At 34.5% G+C, this 27,196-nt stretch overlaps 1 protein-coding gene across 1 annotated transcript in view; it reads right to left on the bottom strand.

The window, feature by feature from the left end:
- LOC129907302 (cyclin-dependent kinase 5 activator 1) overlaps positions 1 to 27,196 on the bottom strand; it is a 162,195-nt gene that overhangs the window by 9,392 nt on the left and 125,607 nt on the right. The window contains exon 4 of the mRNA XM_055983419.1: positions 5,385 to 5,590. Within this exon, the coding sequence (XP_055839394.1) occupies positions 5,385 to 5,590 (206 nt within the window). The remainder of the gene's footprint in view (positions 1 to 5,384; positions 5,591 to 27,196) is intronic.

Raw genomic sequence — 27,196 nt, 5'->3', positions numbered from 1 at the left:
AAATTAACAGCTGATGGAGAAAGCTTTGCTGTACACAATATTGAATGTTTGGAATCTGCCGTAGTGACGTCAACCTAAGTTTGCTGTAAGCAATGAAATGATCTGCATACTATATTATTTTGAAATGCTCTATCTTTACATTTGTATGTTTTATCACATTCATTTACACAATCTTTACTTTTCACTTAATGTAAAAATATTAAATCATATTTATCTCATGTTTTCATATATTTTTCTATTTAAAATAATTCTTTTTTATTTTTCTATTAACTTTGTAACAATATTTTGCCAAATATTTTTTATGTTGTTCTCTATATTTTCTTTCCTTTTTGCTTCTTATGCTTCAAATTTCTTCTCAAACCTTTACAATGGCAAGCGCAAGTGAAGCTTATGATATCAGGGGTTTCATTGGCAGCAACTTGAATACGAATTTGTACGGAAAAAGCTCATAGGAAATCTTGGTCGAAAACTTCAAGTTAAGCTTTTTTAAGCATCCTCTACAACATATCCAAAATTTAGCTTTCTCGGTCATTTTGCATTTCCAAATGTGGGTATATAATGACTGGGCTATAACCAAAGTTTCAACTTCAGAGTTTATTTGTAATTTCATGTGTAGTTTCAAAAGATTTAGATTTACTAGGAACAAACTACTTCGCTTGCGTACAAATTTCACCACTTAATAACGTACTTCTAGATTTGAGGAGCCATGGAGTTTCAGTGGTTTTTCTGTAGGTAAAAAAGTACTGGAAAATGTACATCAGAACCACTTCCAGATGTGCCTCGCTGATGTACTTTGAAGTACATTTGTCTGTACTTTTAATGGAGGGGAAATTTATTTCATCTTTAATGCAAGAAAGAGATAGATGCTTCACGTATTCTTATATACAGAAAGTATATAACTGAGTTTTTTCCCGAGCTCCTATCTTTTTTCAGTGGAAAAGAAGTACTTCTTTTACGTACATATTTCACCGGTTTTTTCTGTAGTTCTACGTTTGCTGGGAAGCTATTCCGAGAAGATAGAAAATTTTCTTCTGGTGGAGGTGCCGCCTTGTGCGTGCGTGATGGACTAAACTGTAAGTTTATATGTAGTTCGGGTGACGATTGTCCTTTGGAATATGTTTTTGTAAGTATCAGATGTAACACTGAGAGTGTTTTGGTCGGTTCGGTCTATAGACCTTAAAGTCACATAAGCGTTGCAAATTTGGTTACAACCTTAGAATCAGTTTCTTCTTGCTATTCTTACATTTTGCTTTGTGTTGATTTCAATTGCAATCTATTGAATAAACGATTATCTGAAAACTTCATTGATATATTTAAAGCACTCAATCTTAGTCCCGTCAACAGCTCCACCCCTACTCACTTTACCAAAGATTCAAGCTCTCTTCTAGATCTATATCTTGGTAGCGATGTTGACAGAGTTATGCTTTATTCTCAGCTTTTGGTACCTGGTTTTTCTAAGCACGACTTAATTTTTGTGTATTTGGATATAGCCAGCCAGGTTAATCAACAAAGTTTTCAATATCGAGACTATAAAAATGTTAACACAACCAATTGCATGACTTTGGCATCATAGATTGGAATTCGCTTTACCAAATGCATAACGTTAATGAACAGATCTCGTTTTTTCGGCAAAATCTTAATCAACTTTTTGATGTTCATGTTCCCTTAAAAACACGTTTCGTCAAACATTCGGCTCCACTTTGGATGAATGCTGACATTTCCGCTCTATTGTTACAACGAGATACTGCTTACAGTCAATGGAGGCCTTACAAACTCGAGTACTTCCATAAATCGTACTGCACACTACGTAATCAAGTTGTCATGATGGTAAGAAATGCAAAAAAAATCTACTACGAACAAAAACTGGGTCATCTTTTTTCTGGCAAAAAATTATGGAAAAACCTGAGGGAAATAGGTAGGTATTGCGAAGACATCTCCGAGGCTAGATGATGACATCGATTGCTATGCTCTCAACAAAAAGTTCACCTCCACTCCACCCTCCTTAAATTCGAATACGAGAGGAGGACTTAGTTGAAGCAGTTATTTCAATCAAATCGAATGCAACAGGTTTCGATCAAATGGAACCGAAGTTTGTAAAATTGTTGCTGCCATATATAATGCGTTTTATAACTCATATATTTAATACCATTTTAACCACATCTGAGTTTCCATCAGAATGGAAAAAAGCGAAAATTATTCCTATCCCAAAAAGGAAAACGGGCACTGCCACAGATTTCCGCCCAATAGCCATTCTGCCGTTTCTTTCAAAAGTATTTGAAAAAACCATTCTAAAGCTAATTCAAAAATATCTTTCATCAAACAACCTTTTAACAAACTGTCAGTCTGGGTTCCGACCAAATCGCAGCTGCAAATCAGCTCTACTCTTTGTAACTGATGAAATAAGAGCTGCAATGGATATCGATCACATTACATTTCTAACGCTCTTAGACTTCTCAAAAGCTTTTGACACTGTCAAGATTCATTTTTGTGTAAGAAACTGGGTAATTACTTTGGGTTTTCCCTAGAGTCCTGTAACTTAATTAGTTCATACCTAAGCGGAAGGCAGCAATGCGTGATGGTGAATGGATACTCTTCTTCCTTCCTTGCAGTGGCGTACGTTGAGTTGTCGGGGCCCCGGGGCAAGACTAAATTTTGGGGCCCCTTTGATATTTGGGGGCCACTTAGATACAAAAACAAAAGTACGTATACGCCATACATTTTTTTTTGTATGGCTTATTTATTTTTAGGTTTATATTAATGTTTTATTTTGTTCGTAATGCACTTTGCTATACTTACTTAAAATTTCTATCATAAAAGTAGCAAATCCTTGTACTAGGGGCTCCCAAAATTGAATATTTAGAGACCCCTAAAATAAATTTTCTTTTTAGCTTAGAATTGATAGTTCTTGGGGCCTCTGTTCTGAAGTAATATGAACATGAACATATTTGATTTTTTTTCTTTTAAAAGAGCAGTTTATTTTTTTGGGGCCCCTGGGGTAACCTTTTTATTAAATCAATATATATTGTGTGGCTTCCAATGGATTATACACTACACTGAATGGTATATTTTGTCTATCTTGTATCCGAAGTGATTCAAATACATTTTAATTTACCTACTTCGTAACTCAATTTATTCTAAAAGTTTCCTTCTCTGCATTGTCTCCAGTTGGGGCCCTGGGGTCGGTCGGGGTCCCCGGGGCGCCGCCCCGCTTGCCCCAAGGGAGTGTACGCCCTGCTTCCTTGATGTTTTAACTGGAGTTCCCCAGGGGTCGATCCTTGGACCAATCCTTTTCTCACTTTATATAAATGAATTACCACTTGTTGTTAGAAACTGTCTGATTCATCTCTACGCTGATGATGTGCAGCTTTTGATAAGTCGTCGTTTTGAAGAGAAAAGTGATGCCATTGCACTTATGAATGAGGATCTTCGCTCTACTTCACGTTGGTCTAAGAACAACCACCTTTGTCTTAATCCTGTCAAATCGAAAGCCCTTCCTATTTACCGCAAAATGTTTGATCTATCTATTTTAAGCCCATTGAAGCTTGAAGATGAAGCTATTGAATATGTCAGCAACGCTAGAAATCTCGGAATAGTTTTCAATCGCTTGCTCACATGGAACGATCATATTAACAGTGCAATTGATAAGTATATGGTAGTCTTCGTGCTCTCCAAGTTACCAGAAGTTTCGTTCCGATAAAAACCAAATTACTTCTTGCTAAAACTCTCTTGTTGCCAATTATCTTATATGGATGCGACATTGTTTGCAACCTGGATTCATCCACTAGCCGCAAATTAAATGTGGCATACAACAACATTGCCCGCTATATTTATAATCTAAGACGCTTTCACCACGTATCTTCCTTTGCGGTGCGAATTTCCGGTTGTAGCCTAGATAATGTATTAAACTTTCGTTCACTTAGTTATCTACATGAAATCATTCAAACAAAACAATCTAACTATCTACATGGTAAGCTCAATTTCCCTCATTCTACAAGGTCCTTTTCTTTTATTATACTACGATACAATTACCTTATTACTGAGCGCCAATTCTTTGTTCATGTTATTCGTCTTTGGAACCCCCTGCCTATTGCTATGAGAAGTGTTAGAAGCACAAGAAGATTTAAATGTTTACTTTTTAACTATTTGGCAAATTATTGATAAATTTTATCGATTTTTATTTTTTTATGTTTGTAATATTTTCTTTCTTATTTTTCTTATTGTAAATCTTTTTTTTTTCTCTCTTCTTCTTCCTAAAAATATGTTTGTAAACAAGTCCACTGCAATAGTATTATTATTATTTATATATACACTTTACCTAATTCAAATTTCCTTAATATATAATTTAAAGGCTTTCAATACTTTATAAGACTTATGTCCTACATTGTAAGCAATTTTGAAATAGATAAATATGAAAATATGAAATATACTGTATCCTGTGAAGATCAACACCTGAACGCACCTTAAATAAATGTGAACCTATCTTTAATCATTAATATCTGAACGCATTCATTAAAATTTTTCTGGAAAACTTACCACAAATATCATTCCAACTGGAAGTGCGATAAATAACGCCCTCTCCCTTCTGGAAATTTAAACTTCTGCAAGCTAAGACGAGAACCTTCAAAGCCATGCAATGGTGTGAATGACAAATTTGAGTGATGTTGGTGGGGGTTGAATGATGGAATTTGAATGAATTGAACGTGAAACAGGTTGAATTCATGATACAAGTACTAAAGATATGGCATTGCGCATGTTTGGTGTTGCTTTTCACAATTTTGTGCGCGTCGATGACGTCACTGAGTTGATTCAATTAGGTATTTTTGGCGCGAATTCACTCTAATTCCTGTTGGTATTGCATTTAGTATTTACTTTTAAGGTGCGTTTAATTGATAAAAACTACATAAAATTGCTTTAATCGACAAGTTTAGTTGTATCATGGGTTGAATTGAATCGCAAAATGAAAGGTGCAAACACAATGCCCTTAAGGCGATTACACTTTGCATTTTCTTTTTCGATACTTTTTTTTACGTAGTTGAGCGTAGTTAAAACGTAGTTCAACAATATCTAAATCAGGATTAAAATATATCCAAAAGTAGGTATATATTCCTGTGTATTTTGTCTTCAAAAAGTGTAGTTAACCGCAAGAAAACAACAACAAATACTATCAAAAATAAAGAAACTATTTTGGTATAATTGTGTTCAAAATTATTGCAAATAAAAAAAAAATGAAGAAATTGGCACTCGAATTTCGAGGGCTGGGTCGGCTAGTTTCAATAAAAAGTACATATTCTTAAAATAAATAAATAAATAAATGAAAATGAAATAAATAATAATAAATAATAATAAATGAAAATAAATAAATAAATAAAATAAAAGTTGTTTACCTGTCCCAAAATTTTTCCTTTGATTCCTCAACCAAAAATGGTTTAAGGGGGTAACTTATCTCGTTACCCATGTATGAGTATGATAGATAAAGGCATGTCAGTACTGTCGCTTGCAGTTCGCATTCCTTTGTTTCATCTCCATCCACTAGTTCCCTTACAAGCATATATACAAATACAACATTTGCTGGATTAATAAAAGCAACATCCTGCAAATAAAGTTCAAAGAGAAAATAATACGCAGTGTAACATTATAATTTATCTTTGTTAAAAGATGAAATGTAATCATACATAAATTATAAGATGACTGCTTAAAAATATGAATATCATAAAAACAAATTAAATTTTAAATTCTAGAGTGCTTATAACATCAATATTTCTCTTTAATTTTTATTTAAGCCAGAACTATAATTGGTGGATGGAGTGCGGTTGCGAGCGCACTCGTCGGATGGAAACTTATGGAAATACAACAACAATTGACATTAGCATCCGACTCCATCCGCCAATTATAGTTCTGGCTTTACTTTACATTTTTTTTTTGCTTAAAATATTCATTTATCATCCGAACACGGAGAAAAAGTGTCACCTTAAAATAAGATGATGCGCACATTAAATTTAAATTTCACCACCTTAAAATAAGATGATATCCGCTTAAAATAAGGTGATTCTACTTAAACTCAGTTAAGTTTATAGTCCGGTCAATTTAGACATCCGAGGTTAAATTAATTCCCAGCAAGCTGAAAATTGGTAGGATTGTTGAAAATACCATCATAAATTAAATCTAAAAATTCCTCATCGATCCAAGGCCTGGAAAAAAATTTACGGGGGGAAAGGTCACAAAAATTGGTTTTTCACGATTTTCAGCAAAACGGTAAGTCTTATCAAAAAATTTTCAATGCAATAACTGTATACCAGATTATTATATTATTATTATTATTTATTATTTTTTATTTTTGTTTTCCTAAGACCCACCGTTTCTTAGGTATAACGATTCAAAAAGTTGAAGTTGAGTTGTAATCGTCATAATCTGGCCTGTTCTGAAAAAATACTCCAACTGAAAAGTTCCTGAAATTTCATTATTTTTTTAGCTTGTTTTTCGTTCTTCAATGGTTAAGAATATGGGGAAAGCAAAAAAAAAATGGAAATTTTCGCCATTTTTGCGATTGAGCCCTTCTCCCGAAACCATTTCCCTGGGAATTTTTGTTTACAATATGTCTGAATATATACAGGGTGTGCAATAGAGAATGGACAACCCTAAAAGGACTGATAGCTACACTTATGACTGTTCTAAAAACAGATTGAAAAATGTTCTATCGCAACCAGTTCATAAAAAAAGCCAATATATATTCAGACATATTCTAAACAAAAATTCCCAGGGAAATGGTTTCGGGAGAAGGGCCCCAATCCCCATATTCTTAACCATTGAAGAACGAAATTCAAGCTAAAAAAATAATGAAATTTCAGGAACTTTTCAGTTAGAAGTTTTTTTTTCAGAATAGGCCTGATTATGACGATTACAACTCAACTTCAACTTTTTGAATCGTTATACCTATGAAACGGTGGGTCTTAGGAAAAAAAGTGTCATGACGCTTTTTATATATAATAACCTGGTCTCCAATTCTTGCATTGAAAATTTTTTGATAAGACTTACAGTTTTGCTGAAAATCGTGAAAAACCAGTTTTTGTGACCTTTGACCCCCGTAAATTTTTTTCCAGGCCTCGGATCGATGAGGCATTTTTAAGATTTAATTTATGATGGTATTTTCAACAATCCTACCAATTTTCAGCTTGCTGGGAATTAATTTAACCTCGGATGTCTAAATTTCCAGGCCATGGATCGATGAGGACTTTTAAGATTTAATTTATGATGGTGTTTTCAACAATCCTACCAATTTTCAGCTTGCTGGGAATTAATGTAACCTGACCCCCTTACTTTAGTCTAATTTGACCGGACTATTAATGTGCACTTCATCTTATTTTAATGTGAATGTTCATCTCAAAAAAACCGACCAAAAAATAAAAAATTTAAAATTATAGTCACACTTTAGCTTTACTTGCAGTTTTTCGTACTCATTTCCAATAGTGGGATAGCACAGTGTTAAGGCACTGGCCAAGTAACCCAACAGTTTTAGATTCGATCCCCGGTGGCTGCCAGTTTTTTTTTTTTTAATTTGCGCATTCAAGAAATTAATGTGACTTGTCATCTTAATTTAAGGTGATGTCACCTTAATTTAAGGTGAAAGTCATCTTAGCAAAAAACCATGCAGAAATCCGGTTAAATTAAGGTGCGATCCGCTTAATTCTATGTGGTTTGTTTTCTCCGTGAAGAAACTATTTTCAGTGGTCTTACCCTTTTTACCCAACAAATCAAATATTGGTGTACCAATTGCAACGTGCAAACTCATGCTTAAGCAAGAAGCTATAGAAGCATAAGATGGTCAAACATTAAAACATGCCAAACGACCAAGCAGATCTGGGCTAGGCTAGATCCAAATAAATTACAAAAATGTATTGCCTCAAAGCAGATTGCTTATCAGCTCTGTAATAGGTGTCCTATTACAGAGGACACTGCCTCATAGGTAGACACGCCACAAGACTAGGCGTAGTCTCAAACGACTTCTGTAGAAGTTGTTATGATGAGAAAGAAGAAGAAACAATGCAACATCTTCTCTGCTCATGTCCTGCCCTTTCCAGTAGACGTAAATTATACTCGGAAAAATATTTCTTAGAAGATACTAGTGAACTAATTAATACTGACATTTTCAACCTTCACCGCTTCATTAAAAGCTCCAACTGGTTTAATTAGTGAGGAAATTCCTTGCAAATACCATATTTTGCACAACGGACCAATAAGTGGTCTAAGTGTGTCAGTCGTTTACCTGACAGCCATTTCTACCTAACCTAACCTACCCTTTAATGAGACCTCAAAAGGCCCTAGATAGTCCCCAAACCCATGCGCTCCGAAGTCCGAACCCACCGTAGTACAAAAACGAAACTTAGAACATATTTTTCTCGAAACACGTTTTTTTTCCGCGCCGTGCAAGCTATCGACTTGAAATGAATTGCAAATTACTCGTTTATTCATTGGCCCTTGCATTAACCTTAAATTTAAATATAATTTATACAATAAACATTGTTTTTAACAATTTGTTTATAAAAAACATTATGTTTTTTTTTTGTCTCTGATTTTTATTTTTCACTTTTTTGTACTAAATTTAGGTTCATGCAATGCGTATTTACATATTTTAATGGTAAAAAATTTCCGTTTTTAATATAAATAATTTGCTGGGCCTGGGCATTGCACAGGGCAAACCCGAGGCATCAATTTTGAAGGACTGCAGAGCCGCCATTTTCTTATTTTTATGCTTCATAAAATTGTATCACTACTTCATAAAGTCAATAATATTATGTACCTTTTCAAATTTCTATAAATGCTTTCAATTTTTCAAAGTAACAATAAAACTGTTGTCCAGAGGGATTTCCCCCCTTAATCAGCCTTATCACAAATTTATTCGAAGGTGAAAATATCCTACGTTTACCGATAAAACTATCTCAAAATCCTTCGTAGTAAATTCGGAGTGGAAAAAGTTCAACGATTTTCGAATTCGTAACAAACAGGCATCACTTAAATTAAATGGAATGAAATGGAACCATTGTTTTCTACGACAGAATATTTGTTTCGGAGTCTGAATGAAAACAGTTTTATTTATGTAAAATGAAAGTTATTTACATGTTTTGTGAAGTAATTTACAAATTTTTTGGTTAAAAATTATAATTTGTTTTATTTTAAAGCTCAAAAACAACAAATAATGCCCAAACTCGAATAGGCTTTCTGAGTTGTTAAGTTGGTTTGATAGCAAGTCTTGCATAAAAAGCAATCTGACATAAAAGAAAAAAGTTATTTCCATTAAAATGCTACAAAACATTTATTAACAAGGGCCTTACTAAATACTCTAAATGCGCATTTAGATAGATAGGTACCTACTCAAATTTTAAAGACGTCCTTAAATGTGGTTTTACCAATAACAAAATTATTCACCTCTGTTACTAATTACCGCTCCCTCTATTACTAAATTTACTGCAATTCACAACTGCAAAATTTAATAAAACTCTTAAAATGTAAATAAAATATAAAAAAAAGTCTTGCCAAAAGCGGGACTCGAACCCCAGAATTCTCAGATACCTTTTATGCAGGCAAAATGTATTGCTCCTTAAGTCTGGCGCCTTAGACCGCTCGGCCACCCTCACATAGTAGTTAACCCTTTCGAACCTAAGCTATGAAAATCAATATTAAAAAATGTTTTTTTTCAGTATTATCGTGTCAAAAACATCACAACTAAGAAATATGAATAGCAAAAAGTTATGTTCCAAAATAATAAATAGCAAAACTAATGTGTTATTCTCATGTTATATGTAAGTAACATACACTAAAACACAAAGACTTATTGGATTAACATTTTTCATATCTTTTTTTCAAAATTATGACCATATAAAATAAAAATTTGTTTGCAAAAAAAAGTGGATTTCAAACCCTTTTTCGGTAAAAAAATATTAAAAGTGTGATATTTGACTAACTTTTTGTACTAATCCAGTAACTAGGCATTATTATCTTTCAATTAAGCCTAAACCTAAAAATTTATTTAATGGAATATTTTTTACGAATTTTTAAAGATATGTTACATGAGAGTAACCCCGAAAAGGTTAATGGATTCAAATTTGTTACATACAAGTAATTCATAGGAGAAGAAATAGTTTTCTTAAAGTTTTGACGTTAAACAGCTTATTTCGACAACGAGTATGAAAGCTTTTTTCGATTCCACTCGGAATTTGTGATGACAGTTTGTCGTAGATCGGGACGTGACGTAGCTCTCCGTGCGGAGTTTTATTAAGATGGAATTTGTGATAGGGCTGAATATGTTAACTTTATCAGATAGGCACATGTACTTATGTAATTCCCTATTACTAGTACTGTACTCTCACCTTAGTGCCGGGCTACACGGTGATTTTTCAATCGTCTAACCAGTCAGTTTGTAGGCAAGAAGGGTGAGGATTTTCCTCTTTTTGACGTTTGTTCCTAGAAAATGTGAATTGGAACGTGATTGAGCACAACACTGTGTAGCCAGGCCCTTACACTCAGGGTCGCGCCGGCCGGCCGGTTCAACTGAAACGAGCGCACTGTGAAAACTTTAGCTTTAGTTTTTTTTTACATAATTATACAGGATGTCCAAAAACTAACTGCAGTCAATAAAGCCCGGACCTGATGCCTTCAAGAATATCAACCGAATTGTTGGACAGAAGTCACCAATGCCGGAAGTTATTAACACCAACAATGGAGAAGCAACAACATCTCAGGAAAAAGCAGAAGCATTTGCAGCCCACTTCGAAGGTAACTTCACACCGAACCCTTCCGCAGACCCAGCCTCCTTACAGGAAATGGAAGCATCCATCCGAAGGACCTTAGTACCTAACATCGATGTAGCAACATTCAGCAACACCAATCCCGCAAGTGATCCAGTTGACAGCCCAAACCTGAGCACCCCAGAAGAGATTGCCGAAATAATTAGCCTATCCAAACCTAAGAAATCAGCCGGACCGGATGGCATTTCCAACTTCGTCATTAAGAGGCTCCCGCAGACAATATTAATCTTCTTAACCATTATCCTCAACAACTGCATCAACAACAGCTACTTCCCGCAGAAATGGAAAACTGCAAGAATCGTGGCAATTCCTAAGAAAGGTGCGAGGAACATTATATCTAATTACAGGCCAATTTCTCTTCTCAACAACCTAAGTAAGCTCTTGGAAGAGCTGACACTGAGGAAGCTCAAGAAGTTTTGCAGCGATTTCAACATTATCCCAGACATGCAGTTCGGCTTTCGGGAGAAGCACTCCACACTGCATCCGCTCATGAAGTTCCACCAAGACATCACCTCAGCTTTGAACAACCATCAAGTTACCGTCGCATGCTTTCTGGATGTCGAGAAAGCATTTGACAGCGTATGGATAGAAGCCCTTATCCATAAACTTCATTTACTAGGCTTCCCTGTAGCACTAATAAAAATCATTTTTTCTTTTCTTTCTTCTAGGAACTTCTTCCTACAAGTGGAGGATAGAAAATCAGCAATGAAGTGCGTTAGAGCTGAAGTTGCCCAAGGATCAAAACTTGGTCCCTTCCTCTATAGTATCCTGACGTCAGACCAGCCGCTTGCAAGTGAGTGCGAGAACCTGCTTTACGCTGACGATTCGCTCACATACCACAAGTCCGTCTCGCCAACGATAGCTGCCAGGAAAGTTGAAGCTCACATTCGAAAACTGTATGAGTTCTACAGTAAATGGGGTATCCGGATCAACTCATCCAAATCGGAATTACTGTGCTTTAGACGAACAGGAGGACGAAGCATTTGGTCAGCTGCAAACTGTAGGAGCATCACACTTACACTACTATAGGCGATGACAGCTTCTACGACCTGTCATCGCCTATAGCTTTCCGGTATGGTATACCATTTCCAAGACAGCCATGAAGGAACTTCAAATTTTTGAGAGGAAAATTCTGAGGATCTGCACCGGACTTTACTTCGATCGACAGCGACAAAAATACTACAGCAACGAGCGACTTTACGAGGAAGCAAACATCATGACGTTGGAAAAGTATCTGCTGCAATCTGCAAAGAAACTTGTCGGAAGCATCGCCAACCACCCCAATCAGCTGATGAGAAGCATGAGAACCCAACAACGACATCCCGAACCCAGATACCTTAGTGCTTTGGATATTCTGGATGAGCACATAATCCCAACCGACAACGAGGAAGTAGTTTACTTTTACGCCGATACGCAATCGGCCTACTACCGCGGCTAAATGCCATACCACCCAACCCACCATTATCAATACCACAACTGGACAACCGGGACGGAACACCCCGAGGATAACCTAGTCAGCAGACTTGTAAAATTAAGCCTATTCATGTACTATATTTATATATATTTTATCTTTTATCCATTGTATAAGGTTAGGCCCCATATGTGCCAACAAATTTTATATCAATCAATGTATCTTATTAGAAATAAGTTAAGCTTAAGTCAATTGTATATAGTATGTTCAATAAAACAAAATTGAATTGAATTGTCCAAAAACTAACGCAAGATTTGAATTGACAAAATATAAGTTGGACTCAGTATCTCAACCACATTACACAATCAAAATTATTGTTGTTAGGTTGCAAGAAATCTAATATTTATGCAAAAGTTAATAAACACAAAACAACCTCATTGAATAAGAAGTACAGGAAGGGGTGTTTATCCAAATAAGTGAAGTCGCTTTTTATTAGTGTGAGTTGTACAGATGCACATGTATTGGTAAAGGGTCAGAGTGCAGATATATTGTTCACTCAAGGGGCGCCAATAGAAAATGTAACTGGCCTCGTGAGAGACTTCCGTATAAGTGATATTTTTCATTATAATTACATACGAGTTTTAAACTGTTTTTTTTTCCACAACTAAAAACAGACAGAAAATTGTTTTAAAATCATCAAGATTAGCTGAACATTGGCGGTGAATGATTGCATCGCCTTGTCATCACCGATAAGAGTGAGTTCGCTCCTGAAAAACTAGCTCGAAATTTGACAGATTATATTTTTTTTGACAGATTATATATTATTTTTTTTTTATTTTTTTGTGGCTTCACTCACCAACTCTATAGGTGTGATATACACCCCTTCCTGTACTTCTTATTTAATGACATTTCTAGGATGTGGAATGATTTGCCAAAAAGTATTAAACAAATAACCGTTTCTTCACGTTTTAAGACTACTATACTTAAACATGTATCTGAACGCGCCTATATACTATATACATACTATACATAAATATGTATATAAATCGTTGCCTAATGTCTTAAACTCCTTTTTTCTTATCCAAACCAATCCTCATGTATTCTCTATCTGTCCCATCTAAAACAATATTTTCTTCTACCTATTGAATTCAAATGTATATTTAAATGATTTATATATTATTTTATTTACTTTAAAGTTTATTTTTTTGTATATAAAAAAAATTGAATTTAATCATAATTAGTACATACTGTAAAAGACTTATTTGTACAATGTTCAAGGCTTCCTTACGTAACAACTGAGAAAAACTTAGGCATCAAGAGGATCACCTTCACCTATCGTGTGCAATCGGTAAAACCTACGGTGCGCTCAGGGTCCTCAATACCACAGGTGGCTGTCTCCCATTTAAAATTAAAAACCTTTTGGCTAAAACTCTCCTTCTACCTGTTCTGCTATATGGAAATCTTCTTTTCTACAAAACTGATAATAGGATAATAGGAAAACTGATAATAGGAATCAAAGAAAACTTCAAGTTGCTTTCAATAACATCGCTCGTTTTATTTATGGTATTCGTCGGTTCGATCACATCTCACAATACGCAAATAGAATTTACAACATGCCTTTACAAAGATACCTGGATAACAGGATGTTTTTGTTTAATTTGATTCAGACCGGTACACCTGACTACCTATACGAAATGATTATTTTTGCGCAGTCGCGTAGAAGCAACGTCCTTATTTTACCAACACTGTTTAAAAAGTCAATTGAAAATTGTTTTTGCTGCTAGCTTCATTTGGTTTCTTTCTGTCTTTGATAATTTAAAAATTAAAATTTGTCTAACTGTTTTTATATTGTTTTTTTCTTATTTTTATGTATATTTTTGTATATTTTTGGTTTGTCAAGCTACTTTTGTTACCCACTCGATTATTGTATTACAACTAAGTGTTTCTTAAAAAACAACATGTTTTACAATGCTTATGTTAATAAAATAAATAAATTACAAAAATTACAATTAAACTTAAGAATAATCCAAAATTATTTTGAAAATTTTTAAACTCTAAACGAAAGTGCATTGGATTTCCAACAACAATGAAATATTGCAACCGTGTATCTTCAGATCCAAATATAATCGCGAACTTGTTGGCTGACCTTTTTCAAAGTATCTATAATTCATCGAATCCAGTTGTAACAATTGATGATCCTTACTTTTCGTCATTGGATAGTTTAACTAATTGTAGTTTAATTCAGTTTTCTTTGGATGACGTTTTTCATTCTTTATCAAGTCTTGTTCCTTCAACATCACCTGATTTTTTAGGTTTTTTTTCCCTAATGTTTTAAAATATTTTGCTTTGTCTCTTTGTTATCCACTTCTTGTTTTGTTTAAAAAGTCTTTATCTTCAGGTGTTTTTGTTGAAGAATGGAAATTTGCATGTATTAATCCCATCTTTAAAAATGGTAAAAAAGATATGATTTCAAACTACAGGCCGATTTCCAAACTTTCAGTCATCCCTAAGCTTTTGTATGAATTAGTTAAAGACAAAGTTACTAATTTTGTTAGTTTTCGAATAAATGATAGTCAACATGGTTTTAAAAAGATCAACTTGTATGAATTTAGTGGAATTTACAAACTTCTGCATTGATTCCTTAGAACAGCATAATCAAGTTCATGTTGTATATACTGACTTTGTAAAAGCCTTTATAGACCGAGAGCCCACAGCTAATTTTGGGAGTGGAGGTATAACCAAAATGTGAGTATGCAGTTTTATAGCCTTTTGCCTTCTTATGACGTATTCGAAAGTCTGGCAGCTTTAAATCGCGGCTTTATTTGGTTTTCGGGAGGTTTAACAACGCGAGTTTTCCAATAAATATGAGTACGCTAAGTAAGCAGAAATTCACATTCTGAATATGATGCTCTGTCATTTCCTCTAAGCCTCAATCTCGGTGATACGACAGATAGAAATCAATATATAAGATTTTTTAACTTACAATATCAACTCTCTTCTTGGAGAGTTTTGAGTTCAAAATAACAAACAAAAAATTAAACAGAAAAGTCTCCAAAACAAAGCTAAACGGCTTAAAGCTAAAAAGCTTATATCTTGAGTTCTATTAATCGCATCGTCAAGAGTGATGTCTTCAGGCTTAGGGAAAATGACAGAATATAAAGAATATGAAATAATGTGAATTTAGCCCACTTATATGAATTGGAAAACTCACATTTTTCAACCCCTTGAAAACAATACAAAGCCGCGATTTAAAGCTGCCAGACTTTTGAATTCGTTATTACAATGCATAAGGCTATAAAACTGCATACTCACATTTTGGTTATACGTTCACTCCCAAAATTTCCTGTGGGCTCTTAGACTATTAGTAGGGTCAATATCAGAGTGTTATTAAAAACTTTATTGTTTTGGATTTTTCGAAAATATGCTTAAGTGGTTTGATTTATATTTATTCGGGCGGAAGTAATACGTCGCCATTGGTGATGTTTTTTCAATGCCAACAATGGCCAGTTCGGGTGTTCCCGAAGGAAGCCATTTAAGCCCCGTCCTATTTTTGCTTCTTGTTAATGATTTGCCTAATATTCTGAGTTTTTGCAGCTGTTTAATGTTTGCGGATGACGTCAAGTTATATGCTGTAGTGGCTTATATAAATGATTGCTCTCTTTTTCAATAAGATCTTAACGAATTTTCAAAATGGTGTCTTTTAAATGATTTAGAGTTAAATATTAAAAAGTGTGTTTGCTTGCTTTATAACCATGAAGAAGAATTTCAGCCAAAGGTATTAAACGAAGAAACCATCTTAAAAACGTCAAACCATCTAAGGTCCCCAGACAACAACATAAAGTCGTACATTATATGCCCCACAATTTTAAATCTATAAGCCACCATGCAGCTACCGGCTCAATAGCATTGACGATCACCATTATATGTTTAGATCATATATAAAGTCCGAGGCCAAACACATCGAACACATGACCTAAATCCACCGTCAGCAGTTATAATCAACCCACCCATGATGACCCATAGGCGATTTGACATACTAAGTAAGATGTGCAACGAAACCCCATTGACACAAATCGAACCTGAGGCCCCGCAAAATATTAGACAAACATAAATAATAAATAATAATAAATAAAGAGTACAAAGAATAAATGTAATGCGGAACTTGCAAGCAACTACATGTGCAAGTTCCGCAAAATAAGCAAATATGAATAAACGAACAGGTGTGTAATTCGAGGGTAATCTTTAATTGCTTAGATTTAAGATAAGAAGAATAAAGTTACTAAGAAAGCTACAGTCCACTAGTTTAAATGAGCTATTCAATTGAAGTAAGAAAGTATAAAAATGTCTGAAATTCAACGGGAACTTTAATTAAGATAATGTTATAAAGTAATATTTCTAATAACTGAACATCAAAATGATTTAAGTATGAGCTTTTATAGGATTGACATTATGCATGTATTGGTAAAGATTATGTAATTCAAGTACCTATGTAGATTATATAATTTAAGTATGTAAGTATTAATGAGAGAAAGAAAACAGAATTATGTTTTCATAATATAAGAGAATAGACAGTTAATTTTCAACATCCTCGGGGGCGGGCAAGGCTGAACTTCTAGTGGATAAAGCAATAGAAGAAGAATAGATAGAACGTCGAAGCTGCTTCCCATCAGATAATCGAATTTGGCAAGACCTGACCTTCAGGTCTCTTCCTTCATATGCTTGCTCTACGATGGCCATCTTCCAGTTGATTCTTGGGGTTGCTTGGTCGAAGAGAATAACAACGTCTCCAGCTTACAATTGTTGTGTAGACCCATTTTTCGGCAAGTTATGGAAAGACCGAAGAAGTTGGAGATACTCAGATTGCCATCTTTTTCTCAACTTTGTTTTGTACTTCATCCAGCTCTTCTAGACGTTTCGAAGTAGGTCCGCGTCAGGGTCTCTCATCGGTATTTCCGAACTCCATCCTCAAGATTCAATTAAAAAATCGGCTGGTGTCAGTGGTGACAAGTCCAATGGATCGGCGCTTATATATGTTAGTGGCCGGTTGTTCATAACTTCTTCGTTTTCTATAACAATAGTTCTAAATTGTTCAAAATTAAGTTTTGCCTTACCGATTGTGACTTTCATCAGGTCCTGCATAGTCCGAATGAGCCTCTCCCAGAACCCACCCCACCATGGGGCACGTTCCACTATGAACTGCCACTGTATCTTCCTTCTGAGAAGAAACCCTTGAATGACTTCTTCATCCTAGAAACAGTCAGGGCTACGTAACTCCAGTGCAGCTCTTCTGAACGTTCGAGCATTGTCGGAAAGAATCGTCGATGGTATACCACGTCTCCCGATGAAAAGCCGGAGAGCCATCAAAAAGTTGTCAGTAGATAAACCTCTCGTTATTTCAAGGTGTACAGCGCGTACGGCAGAGCATGTGAAAATTGCGATGTTGACATTGGCAAAATCGACTTTGTAGAATGGTCGTGATAGTGATATTCTTTCAAATGGTAGTGGGGCAAAAGGCTGGGATGCAGGTGGACTCCACAGCTTTTGACATACTACGCTTTTTTCATCCGTCTGTTGATGGCCTGGCGTCCTTTCACAATCCAAAAACGATTTCGAAGTTTCGTTAGGACAGTATTAAGAGGCCTCCGGACAAAATTTTGCGAAAAACGAGAAATTTGGAAAATTTCAGCATAGTTTGTGAGGTCCACAGAACACTTATTGCAAAAAACTAATTTGGAAATGAAAGATTGGCATTTAATCTAAAATATGGTCTAGGCACATTTTTATTCATTCAATTTTGTTCATATCTTATTTTAATATTTCAGTAACAGTTTTTGCAAAGTAGTCCAAATTAACTTTTTTCTTCCATAGTTTAAGAAAACACATATGGTATATATGTCAATTTAAAAGTAATGAATAAAATTAGAATATGATATGAACTGAGTTTTCATTTTTGGATAATCATTTCATGAAAAACATCAAAATTGCTCATTTTCTAATGCATTTTATATGAAAAAAGCAATATAATTTTCCCCAAATGACATAATACCTTCTTTAATTGATCAAAAAAAAAAATAAATCAAAAAGCTACTTATTATTGCAAAATAACACAATTCATAAAACTCTTTTTTTTTTATCAAAAAGTCGTTACTTTCTGTTAACGGCTGATTTTAGTTCATCGATTTACCACCAGGGTTGTTTTTTTCGAAGATACCTCTTTTTTTGTTGGAAGTTGGAACATAAACAAGTTGGAAGTAAGAAGATACAAAAACAAGAAGTATGACGATAGAAAAATATAGAATGCGAAAAGTGATAGGTGGATAAAAGGGTTATTTTTGTTTTTATTCAATAACAATGCGGATCTGCGGATGTTAGACAGAGACATGGATGTGGGTAGGTACATAGATCTTTGTATTGATATGGTGTTTGTGGACGAAAACTGGTTTGGAATATTCTAGTGTGTAGGTACCTATTTATTTTGAAATAAAAAAGAAAACTTGTTTTCATGTTGTTGTTGTGGATGTCAAAGCTGAAACACAATCACGCTTTGCCGTCGATTTTGACAACTGCGAAAAGTTCAACTATAGGAAATCTGTGTATCCTCACACAATGACGCTTTTCTTACGTACGCTTTTTTTGACAAACGTAAGGAAACGTAAGAAAGCGAGCAAAAGTTCAACCAGACTGAACTTTTGCTCGCTTTCTGACATTTAACAGACATAGTTACAGTCACCCACATTATTATTGCGCCAAATGTGAATAAAAAAAAAATAAATTATTGCAAAACTATGTGTGTTTTTTAATTTCTCTATATAGATTTTGTACAAAAAAACGACATCGAGATATTTTAAATCAAAACAATTTACGTATTAAAAACAAAAAAAATGTAATGATGTTTTAGACTGAGTTTTATTGTTAACAACAATATATTTTGATTGGTTTTGTTTTTATAACTATAGGATTAAAGAATAAACAAATTTCTATGTATTTTTTAAACACATTAATATCCTTTTTCATTTTTCCACAATTAAATCAAGATAAAGACTTGGCCCAATAATTTTGTGAGTGACTGTGTTTTTTTTTATTTGACAGCAGATTTTATGTTGAAATCAGCTGTTCAAAGTCAAAGTGACAGAAGCGCGCTTTGAGGATTCTCAACGTAACGCAACGAAGCGACGCCCTGAAGCGTGATTGTGTTTCAGCTTTCATTCTCATTTGAGTTGTTTGTGCATCAGAGAATTATGTTGCATATATATAACAATTAGAATTGCTCAGCGGAAAAGTAGGTAGAGGTTGTGTTATGTGGGTGCTTTGTTTGTAAAATGTACTTGACAGTATCCTATGTGAAGGATTGAAGAAGGATAGTTTTTCATGTTCTTGTTGACTCTTTGGTCGTTCATGTTTGAAATTATTGTCTAGATAGGTAGGTATATCGTATTCACGCTTGCGTATGTACATATAATAAATATGTGTGTATGTATGTATATGGTATTTGAGGGTAAACTGGAGATAATATAGGCCAGTCATTATGTTGGAAAAAACGGCTTAGAATTGCAAAATGACCGAGAAAGCTAAATTTTGGATAGTTGTAGGGGATGCTTAAAAAAGCTTTAAGTTTTCGACCAAGATTTCCTATGAGCTTTTTCCGCAATAACTTTTTTGACATAAACTCGGCTATCCTCCGAGATACGAAAATTTTACAAAGTGCTTTTTTGTATTTTTGACCATGTTCTACAATTCATGCATACACATTTTTTGCGTATCATGAACCGTTTTCGAGATATTGATCAAAAAAGTCAAAAATTTACGATATGTGATTTGGTTTTTGACATTATCTATTTTTTGGTGATGAATATTCAAAAAAATATTAAAATCAAATTTGAATTATACTAGGGTTTGTGGGCTATAGGTCTTTTCTTGAATAAAGTTCTTACTTCAATCAGTCGACGTTTCGGGTATGGATATACCCTTCTTCAGGACTCTATTTAATTAATATAAATAAAAAGTCTTAAATATATCAAACCAAACTAAAAAATCTATACTTACAATATTAAAAACTTTTTAACCTCTTAAGGTTTAACGAAAGTGGTTTGTCAAAAACTGTTTAGCTTTTTGTATCAATGATATTTTAAAATTCAATAATAGAATATCTTGAAAAAGACGTTTCACATTATTGAAATTTCAAAACAATCAAATTAAAAATTTCTATTTGATAAGAAATTCAAAAAAAAAAAACCACTTTCGTTAAACCTTAAGAGGTTAAAAAGTTTTTAATATTGTAAGTATAGATTTTTTAGTTTGGTTTGATATATTTAAGACTTTTTATTTATATTAATTAAATAGAGTCCTGAAGAAAGGTATATCCATACTCGAAACGTCGACTGATTGAAGTAAGAACTTTATTCAAGAAAAGACCTATAGCCCACAAACCCTAGTATAATTCATTTTACTAAAAAGGTCACGTAAGAAGGAATATTTAAAATCAAATTTGTAGACCCTGTTCAGACCTACAATTTCGTATTTTTATTTTTTTTTTGACACCGCAAAGCAAGTCGCTAGTTCGGTTGTGAAAAAAACAATCATCGATGTATTTTTTAATGTCAAAAAAAAAAAAAAAATACGAAATTCACATATCGTAAATTTTTGACTTTTTTGATCAATATCTCGAAAACGGTTCATGAGACGCAAAAAATGTGTATGCATGAATTGTAGAACATGGTGAAAGCTACAAAAAAGCTCCTTGTAAAATTTTTGTATCTCGAAGGATAGCCGAGTTTATGTCAAAAAAGTTATTGCGGGAAAAGCTCATAATAGATCTTGGTCAAAAAATTAGAGTTAACCTTTTTTAAGCATCCCCTACAACATATCCAAAATTTAGCTTTCTCATTCATTTTGCATTTCCAAATGTATGTAATGACTGGACTAATAATCAAACATGACATTAGCACAGTACACATATATGTAATATGTTCCGAGTTTTCATATTAGTTCGCGCAGGTTGTCAAAATCGTAGATCAAAAGAGAGGAACTGTCACTTTTCTGTGATTCTTATTGGTCAACTCTCTTGTTTACAATTTTTACCGACTTCCAAAAACTCCTCATAACTTTGGACAGAGTGAACCAATTTTGATAAATCTTTTTGTATGGGAAAGCTGGTGCCTGCAGTGTGGTCCCAGTTCAGTTCAGTTTTGGCCATAAGAACTATTAGCAAAACCATAAAACCTAGTTTTGATCCATGGAAGTTGGTTTTGTTTTGATTGTTTTTTTTTTTTTTTTATAAAAATGATTACTTTTTATTACGCACATGCAGTTTGACAGCTTCTTACTTTTTATTTTCTTTGTTTGTATGTGTAACAACATGCGCAATATATTACCTTATATAAGAAAAAAACAGCATCTGCTGAAATCATAGCCGTAGTTAGGATTTCATTTCGGGGGGGGGGGGGGGGGGTTACCTCAGACCAAACAAATTTTTTTTTAAGATTCACAAAACTTTTTTATCAACTATAGGCGTGTTTTTTCTATTACTCAGTTGTTACTCATTTTTGATTTTATTCTCAAAACAATAATAAAAATTACAGAAGTAAGTATTTGTTTTTATTGTTTTTCGAATAAAATAAAAAAATGAGTAGCTACTGAGTTGTAGAAAGAACACGCCTTATATGTAACTGCATTCGATTCTTAATTCCGCTAAAGCAAATGGTCATTAGAACTGTGTCAGAGCGAAAAACTTGCCAATATCCTTTTTAAGTATTTTTTAGGAGAGAAATTCATAGTTAAAAGTTTAAAATAGCTCTGCTTACCGTAGAAGAATTTAAGAATGTACCGAGTATAAAATGGCTGAATATTCGGCGGCATCTCTAGTTTAAATTGGTACAAGGAATGATAAGTTATTTGATATAAATTGCGAGCGTTAGCGAGCAAGAAATTTTTTTTGAAGAAATAAATTTGAACCATTATTAGGCTTTATACAAAAAATTATTTCGCACAATTTTATATATAAAAACATTGAAAAATGAAATTTTTCTCCCACTAAAATTTTGTAGCAAAAAATTGAAATATTCTATTATATCAATTTAGTTCTAAATTAAATCGGGAATACTTAAAAATAAAAATTTTAAATAATCCAAGTTGTTTGGCATGAGCTAATTTTCTAATTTGAAACAATTTGATAAATAGAAAGCTAAAAATATAACGAAAAATTTTACATAGGTACTCTCTGAAATAAAAGGATAAGATGTCGGAAAGACTTAAATAGATTTAACGGTAATATTTCAAAAACGAGATGTGATCGAATATTTTTATCTTCGGATTCGAGTTCAGCAACCCTTTGAAAAAGTATAGTTTAGCCTCGACACCAAAAACATTGTAGATAAATACTTGTGTTATTTAAAGGGTTCTTAAAAAAACATTTTAAGGTGTTTACATAGTGCTTTAGGAAATGATCAAAGAGGTAAAAACTAGTTTTTTGAAAATCCCTTACCAAACGTTTTTTTTTTTTTTTTTTTTTTTTTATAATGAGCGCGCACTAAAGGGGTTTTGAGTACCCTTAATATGTATATATACACAGTACGAGCTTTAGGAAAAGAGGAAGGGATGTAAAAGGAGATACCGATGCACATTGGTTTTAAAGTTCTGAACATTAAAATGGGAGGGAAAAACAGAGGCGGGTAATGCATTCCACATTCTAGTAGTACGACTAAAGAAAGAATCTCTGTATTTGACGGTACGTCCGAAGTTGGGCTCAAGTGTAAACTGATGGGCATTCCTTGAAGTACGAGTATTACGGTTGAATTGTTTAAGGGGAGAAATGCAGCTAGCTATTTCATTAGAACATTTTTTAAAAAAGTACCTATAAAATAAGGACAGGCATGATACATTCCGGCGGTGCTCAAGAGGTGGGATTGTATCAGTAATGGACCTATCACCTATCATTTTAAAAGCTCTGTTTTGAATTCTATCCAAATAACTCAAGTGGGTCTTAGGAGCACCTGCCCAGATATGGGAATTATACTCGAGCTTTGGACGAATATATGCTTTATAGATTATAGCCAGATCAGAAGGGGTGAAATATTTCTTACATCTTCGGAGGAAACCTAAGCATTTCGCAGAGTTTTTGGCTACATCGAATATGTGCTCATTCCACAAAAGGTGGTTTGTAATGGACATACCTAGAATCGAAAGCTGATCAGTTTCCTCGATGCAAGTACCACTCATGGATAGTGGCAAAGGGGGAAGGTTTCGTTTTAAAGAAAGTAAGCAGCATTGTGTTTTAGAAGCATTAAATTCTACGCGGTTTCTTATTCCCCATTGGACAATGCATTCGAGATCAGAATTTAATGAGCTTATCATATTTTGCCGTTGGAGTTCCACATCCGAAGGACATGGGTGTGAATCTACAAACGAATATGAAAAGCTGAGGGTACTATCATCTGCGAAACAATTTAATGGATTAGAAGTTTCAGAGAGCAAATCATTAATGAAAATGAGAAAGAGAGTCGGAGACAAAACGGAGCCCTGGGGCACACCAGCGTTTATATTATGGGTTTCAGACTTGAATCCATCCAAAACGACTTGAATTGAACGGTTCGAAAGGTAATTTCTAATCCAACGAAGAAGAGATTCATCAATACCGAATGCAAGCATTTTCGATAAGAGAGCTTGATGCCAAACTCTATCAAATGCCTTTGAAATATCAAGCGCAACAATCTTACTTTCTCCAAAACGATGTAAAGATTTGTTCCACTGATCGGTGAGATAAACCATCAAATCACCAGTGGATCTATTGCTACGAAAGCCATACTGCCGGTCATTAAGAAGCTTCCGTTCTTCAAGATATTTCTTAAGCTGGAAATTAATCAGCGTTTCCATGACCTTGGAAAGAAGGGACGTAAGTGCAATCGGACGATAGTTAGAGGGTGAAGAAGATTCGCCTTTTTTAGGGACAGGCTGGACAAATGCTGTTCTCCATCCACTCGGAAAGAGACCTGTAGAGTAGGACAGATGGAAAAGCTTACGCAGTTGTTTTGCCAGCGTAGAAGAACACCTCTTCAGAACTATGGGAGGGATACTATCCGGGCCAGCGGATTTGTGTATGTCAAGGTCTTTAAGAACTCTTGCCACTGCACGAGTACGAAAAAAGATAGGTCCCATAAAACTATTTACTCGCTCAAGTGAAGGGGGAGTCATGACACTTTCTGTTAACGTTGAATTGGCAGCGAACTGCCTGACGAGAAGGTTGGCTTTCTCAAGAGAACTAACAAAAGGAGTGTCATTGTAAACGAGCGTTGGAACCGAAGATGTTGTAGAGTTTCGAATATTTTTCACAAATGACCAAAAATTTTTACTACCTGTGGGACACTGTAGTATTTTTTGTCTTAATTTTTGCTCATGCAAAAATTTGATTCGTCGAATATGGGCGTTGCTGGCCTTTCTAGCTTGTTTAAATCTTATCCGATTTTCCTCAGTGGGGTTGGCTTTATAATAACGGAACATTACCTCTTTTTCCCTGATAACCTCTTTACAGCTCGAATCAAACCACGAATTCTCTTTTGGTTTGATTGTTTTAGCCCTATTCGGGATAAAATTTCTCATTCCGGAGAGAATTAAGTTTGTGATCATATCTGTACTGTAATCAACGTCACTATCGAGGAAACATAGCGACCAGTTAAATTTTTTGAAAAAAGCGTTGAGACCCTCCCAGTTGGCTTTCTCATATTGCCAAACAGTTCTCTTAGGAGTTTTTTCTTTAACTGGATTTTTTTGACAAGAGAAATTCGCAGATATGACACAATGATCTGAAGTGCCTAGAGGCGATAATACACTTACAGTGTATTTATCAGGGTCAGAGGTAAGAAACAAGTCTAGAGTATTTTCAGCCCGACCAGCAACGTCCGAAATTCGAGTCGGCTCGTTAACTAGTTGAGTTAAGTGGTTTAACTCAGCAAAAATCTCAACATACCTTCCTTCGGGTGTTGTCTGGCCCGAAAAGCGAAGCTAAGAAGAATTGTGTACATTGAAATCGCCCGTAATGACGATTTCAGTGCGAGGGTGAAGGGTAACAATCCTTTGAATGGAGTCGGATAGAGCATCAAATTCATTAGAAGTTGAATTACTATCCAGATTTGGACTTCGATAAATGAAACATGTATGGATGATGCGCTTGTTAATTGTAAATTTGAACCACATGAAGTTAAAATTAGTGTTAATGCACTGACCGTATTGTGGTTGAAGTTGATAGGCAACATCATTTCGAATATAAATGGCGAGACCGTGGTGAGAAAAGAATAATGGCACCAAGCAATACCCATTAAGATTGAATTCAGAACATTCTGAATTTTCACTTATCTGGGTCTCACCTAGTGCCAAAACAGCTGGCCTGTTTTGCACAGTATAAATGTACACATCGCAAAAATTCGATCTAAGCCCACGAATGTTGGCATAGTCGACCCTGAAATTACCTACCATTTAAATATACTAAAACTTTAAAAAACCTTATCCGACAATTACCTATATTGAATGTCTTACATAAATTCCAATTTGAGCTTCAACAAAACAAATTGTCACTAGTGTTATGCCTTAGTGACAATTTGTATCGATCCGCCCCTGGTTATTTATTAACACATACAATAATCTGTCTGGAGTCAAACTGATAACGATTGCGGCATTATGAGAAGAAGCTCCACTCACAATACCACAATCATTAAGCTAATTCGACTGCGAGAATGATGGGGGGAAGGAAAAGAAGGAGAACTCGTTATGCACATGCACTCAAGACTATTATTTAGAGGCGCGAGACTTTTTTTTTTGTGATTTGGCGATGCTACGGTTGTTGTTGTTATTGTATTTGCATTTTGTTTGGTATTATATTATTTGGTTAGGGACAGTGAACTATTGTTGTGAACGTTGTAATGGACCACAAAATTGTTGTTTTTCCTTTTAAAAACTTCATCGACAGCTTCTTTAACGATACGAAATTGAAAGAGACTTTTAGGGAGATTTTCAGATAGGTAATTAAATTACTAAAATACAAAAACAAACCATTTAGTACTGCAAATATTAGACTTGTAAGTACATATACTATATACTTTATACTATATCTTTTGATTTTTTGAAAAAAAAAATTTCGGGGGGGGTCTTTTCTTCTTTCTATTTCTTTTTTTCTTGTATCCCTAAGTCCGCTTCTACACGAAGACGTAAAAGTCAAGATTCAATGAAGAGTAAGGGAGAAAGAAAGTTCGAAAAAGAGGGATGGAAGATTTTTTACCCTGTGAGTATCCGGTCGAAAATTTTGAGACTCACTTTGACGTTTCTCTTTTATCTTGTTCTTTTTTTTTGCTGTTTTGCTTTAATTGATTTCGTCGGTGGCAGAGTTCGCTTCGTCGGATGTATACTATTTGGGTGTATAGTAACTTTTATAAATTTATTTAAATGTTTTCGTTGCACATAGAGTCTCCTGATGTTGTTTTTTGTATATTTTGGTGCTTTTTTTCAAATAAAAATATATACGATAACGAGAACAAGATAAAATAAAAAAAATAGCTGTCAAATTTACGTCTTATAAAAAATACTACGTGTAGAAGCGCGCGCCGCACCGAAGGGAAAATCAAAAGGAAATTCGAAGATAATTTCTGCGCCTTGCGTCTTCATGTAGAAGCAGACTAACAATCGAACGATGTTCGTTCGCAGTTCAAGCATGTTCTTAGTTCTCAGTTTTTTCTATTTCATTTTTATTCGAAGATACGAATCTTCGAATCTGAGTTCGAACTTTTGACCAGAGGCTTCTTAACGCCTGCATGTAAAGAACGTCAGTAATAATCGTCAATTATAAGATTGGAGATGTGATGGGAGAACAATTGGGTGTTTTACATCCATTGGTTCATCTAGTGCTTGAAGGCGGTCTCCCAAACTCTTTATATTGTTGTTGTCTAAGAAAGGTGACAGCTTCAAAATCTGCGACGACTTCAACAAAGGTTTGCCTTTCTGCAAG

The sequence above is a fragment of the Episyrphus balteatus genome, chromosome 1 (genome assembly GCF_945859705.1).
Source record: "Episyrphus balteatus chromosome 1, idEpiBalt1.1, whole genome shotgun sequence".
NCBI lineage: Eukaryota > Metazoa > Arthropoda > Insecta > Diptera > Syrphidae > Episyrphus > Episyrphus balteatus.
This window is presented reverse-complemented; position numbering and strand designations above follow the sequence as displayed.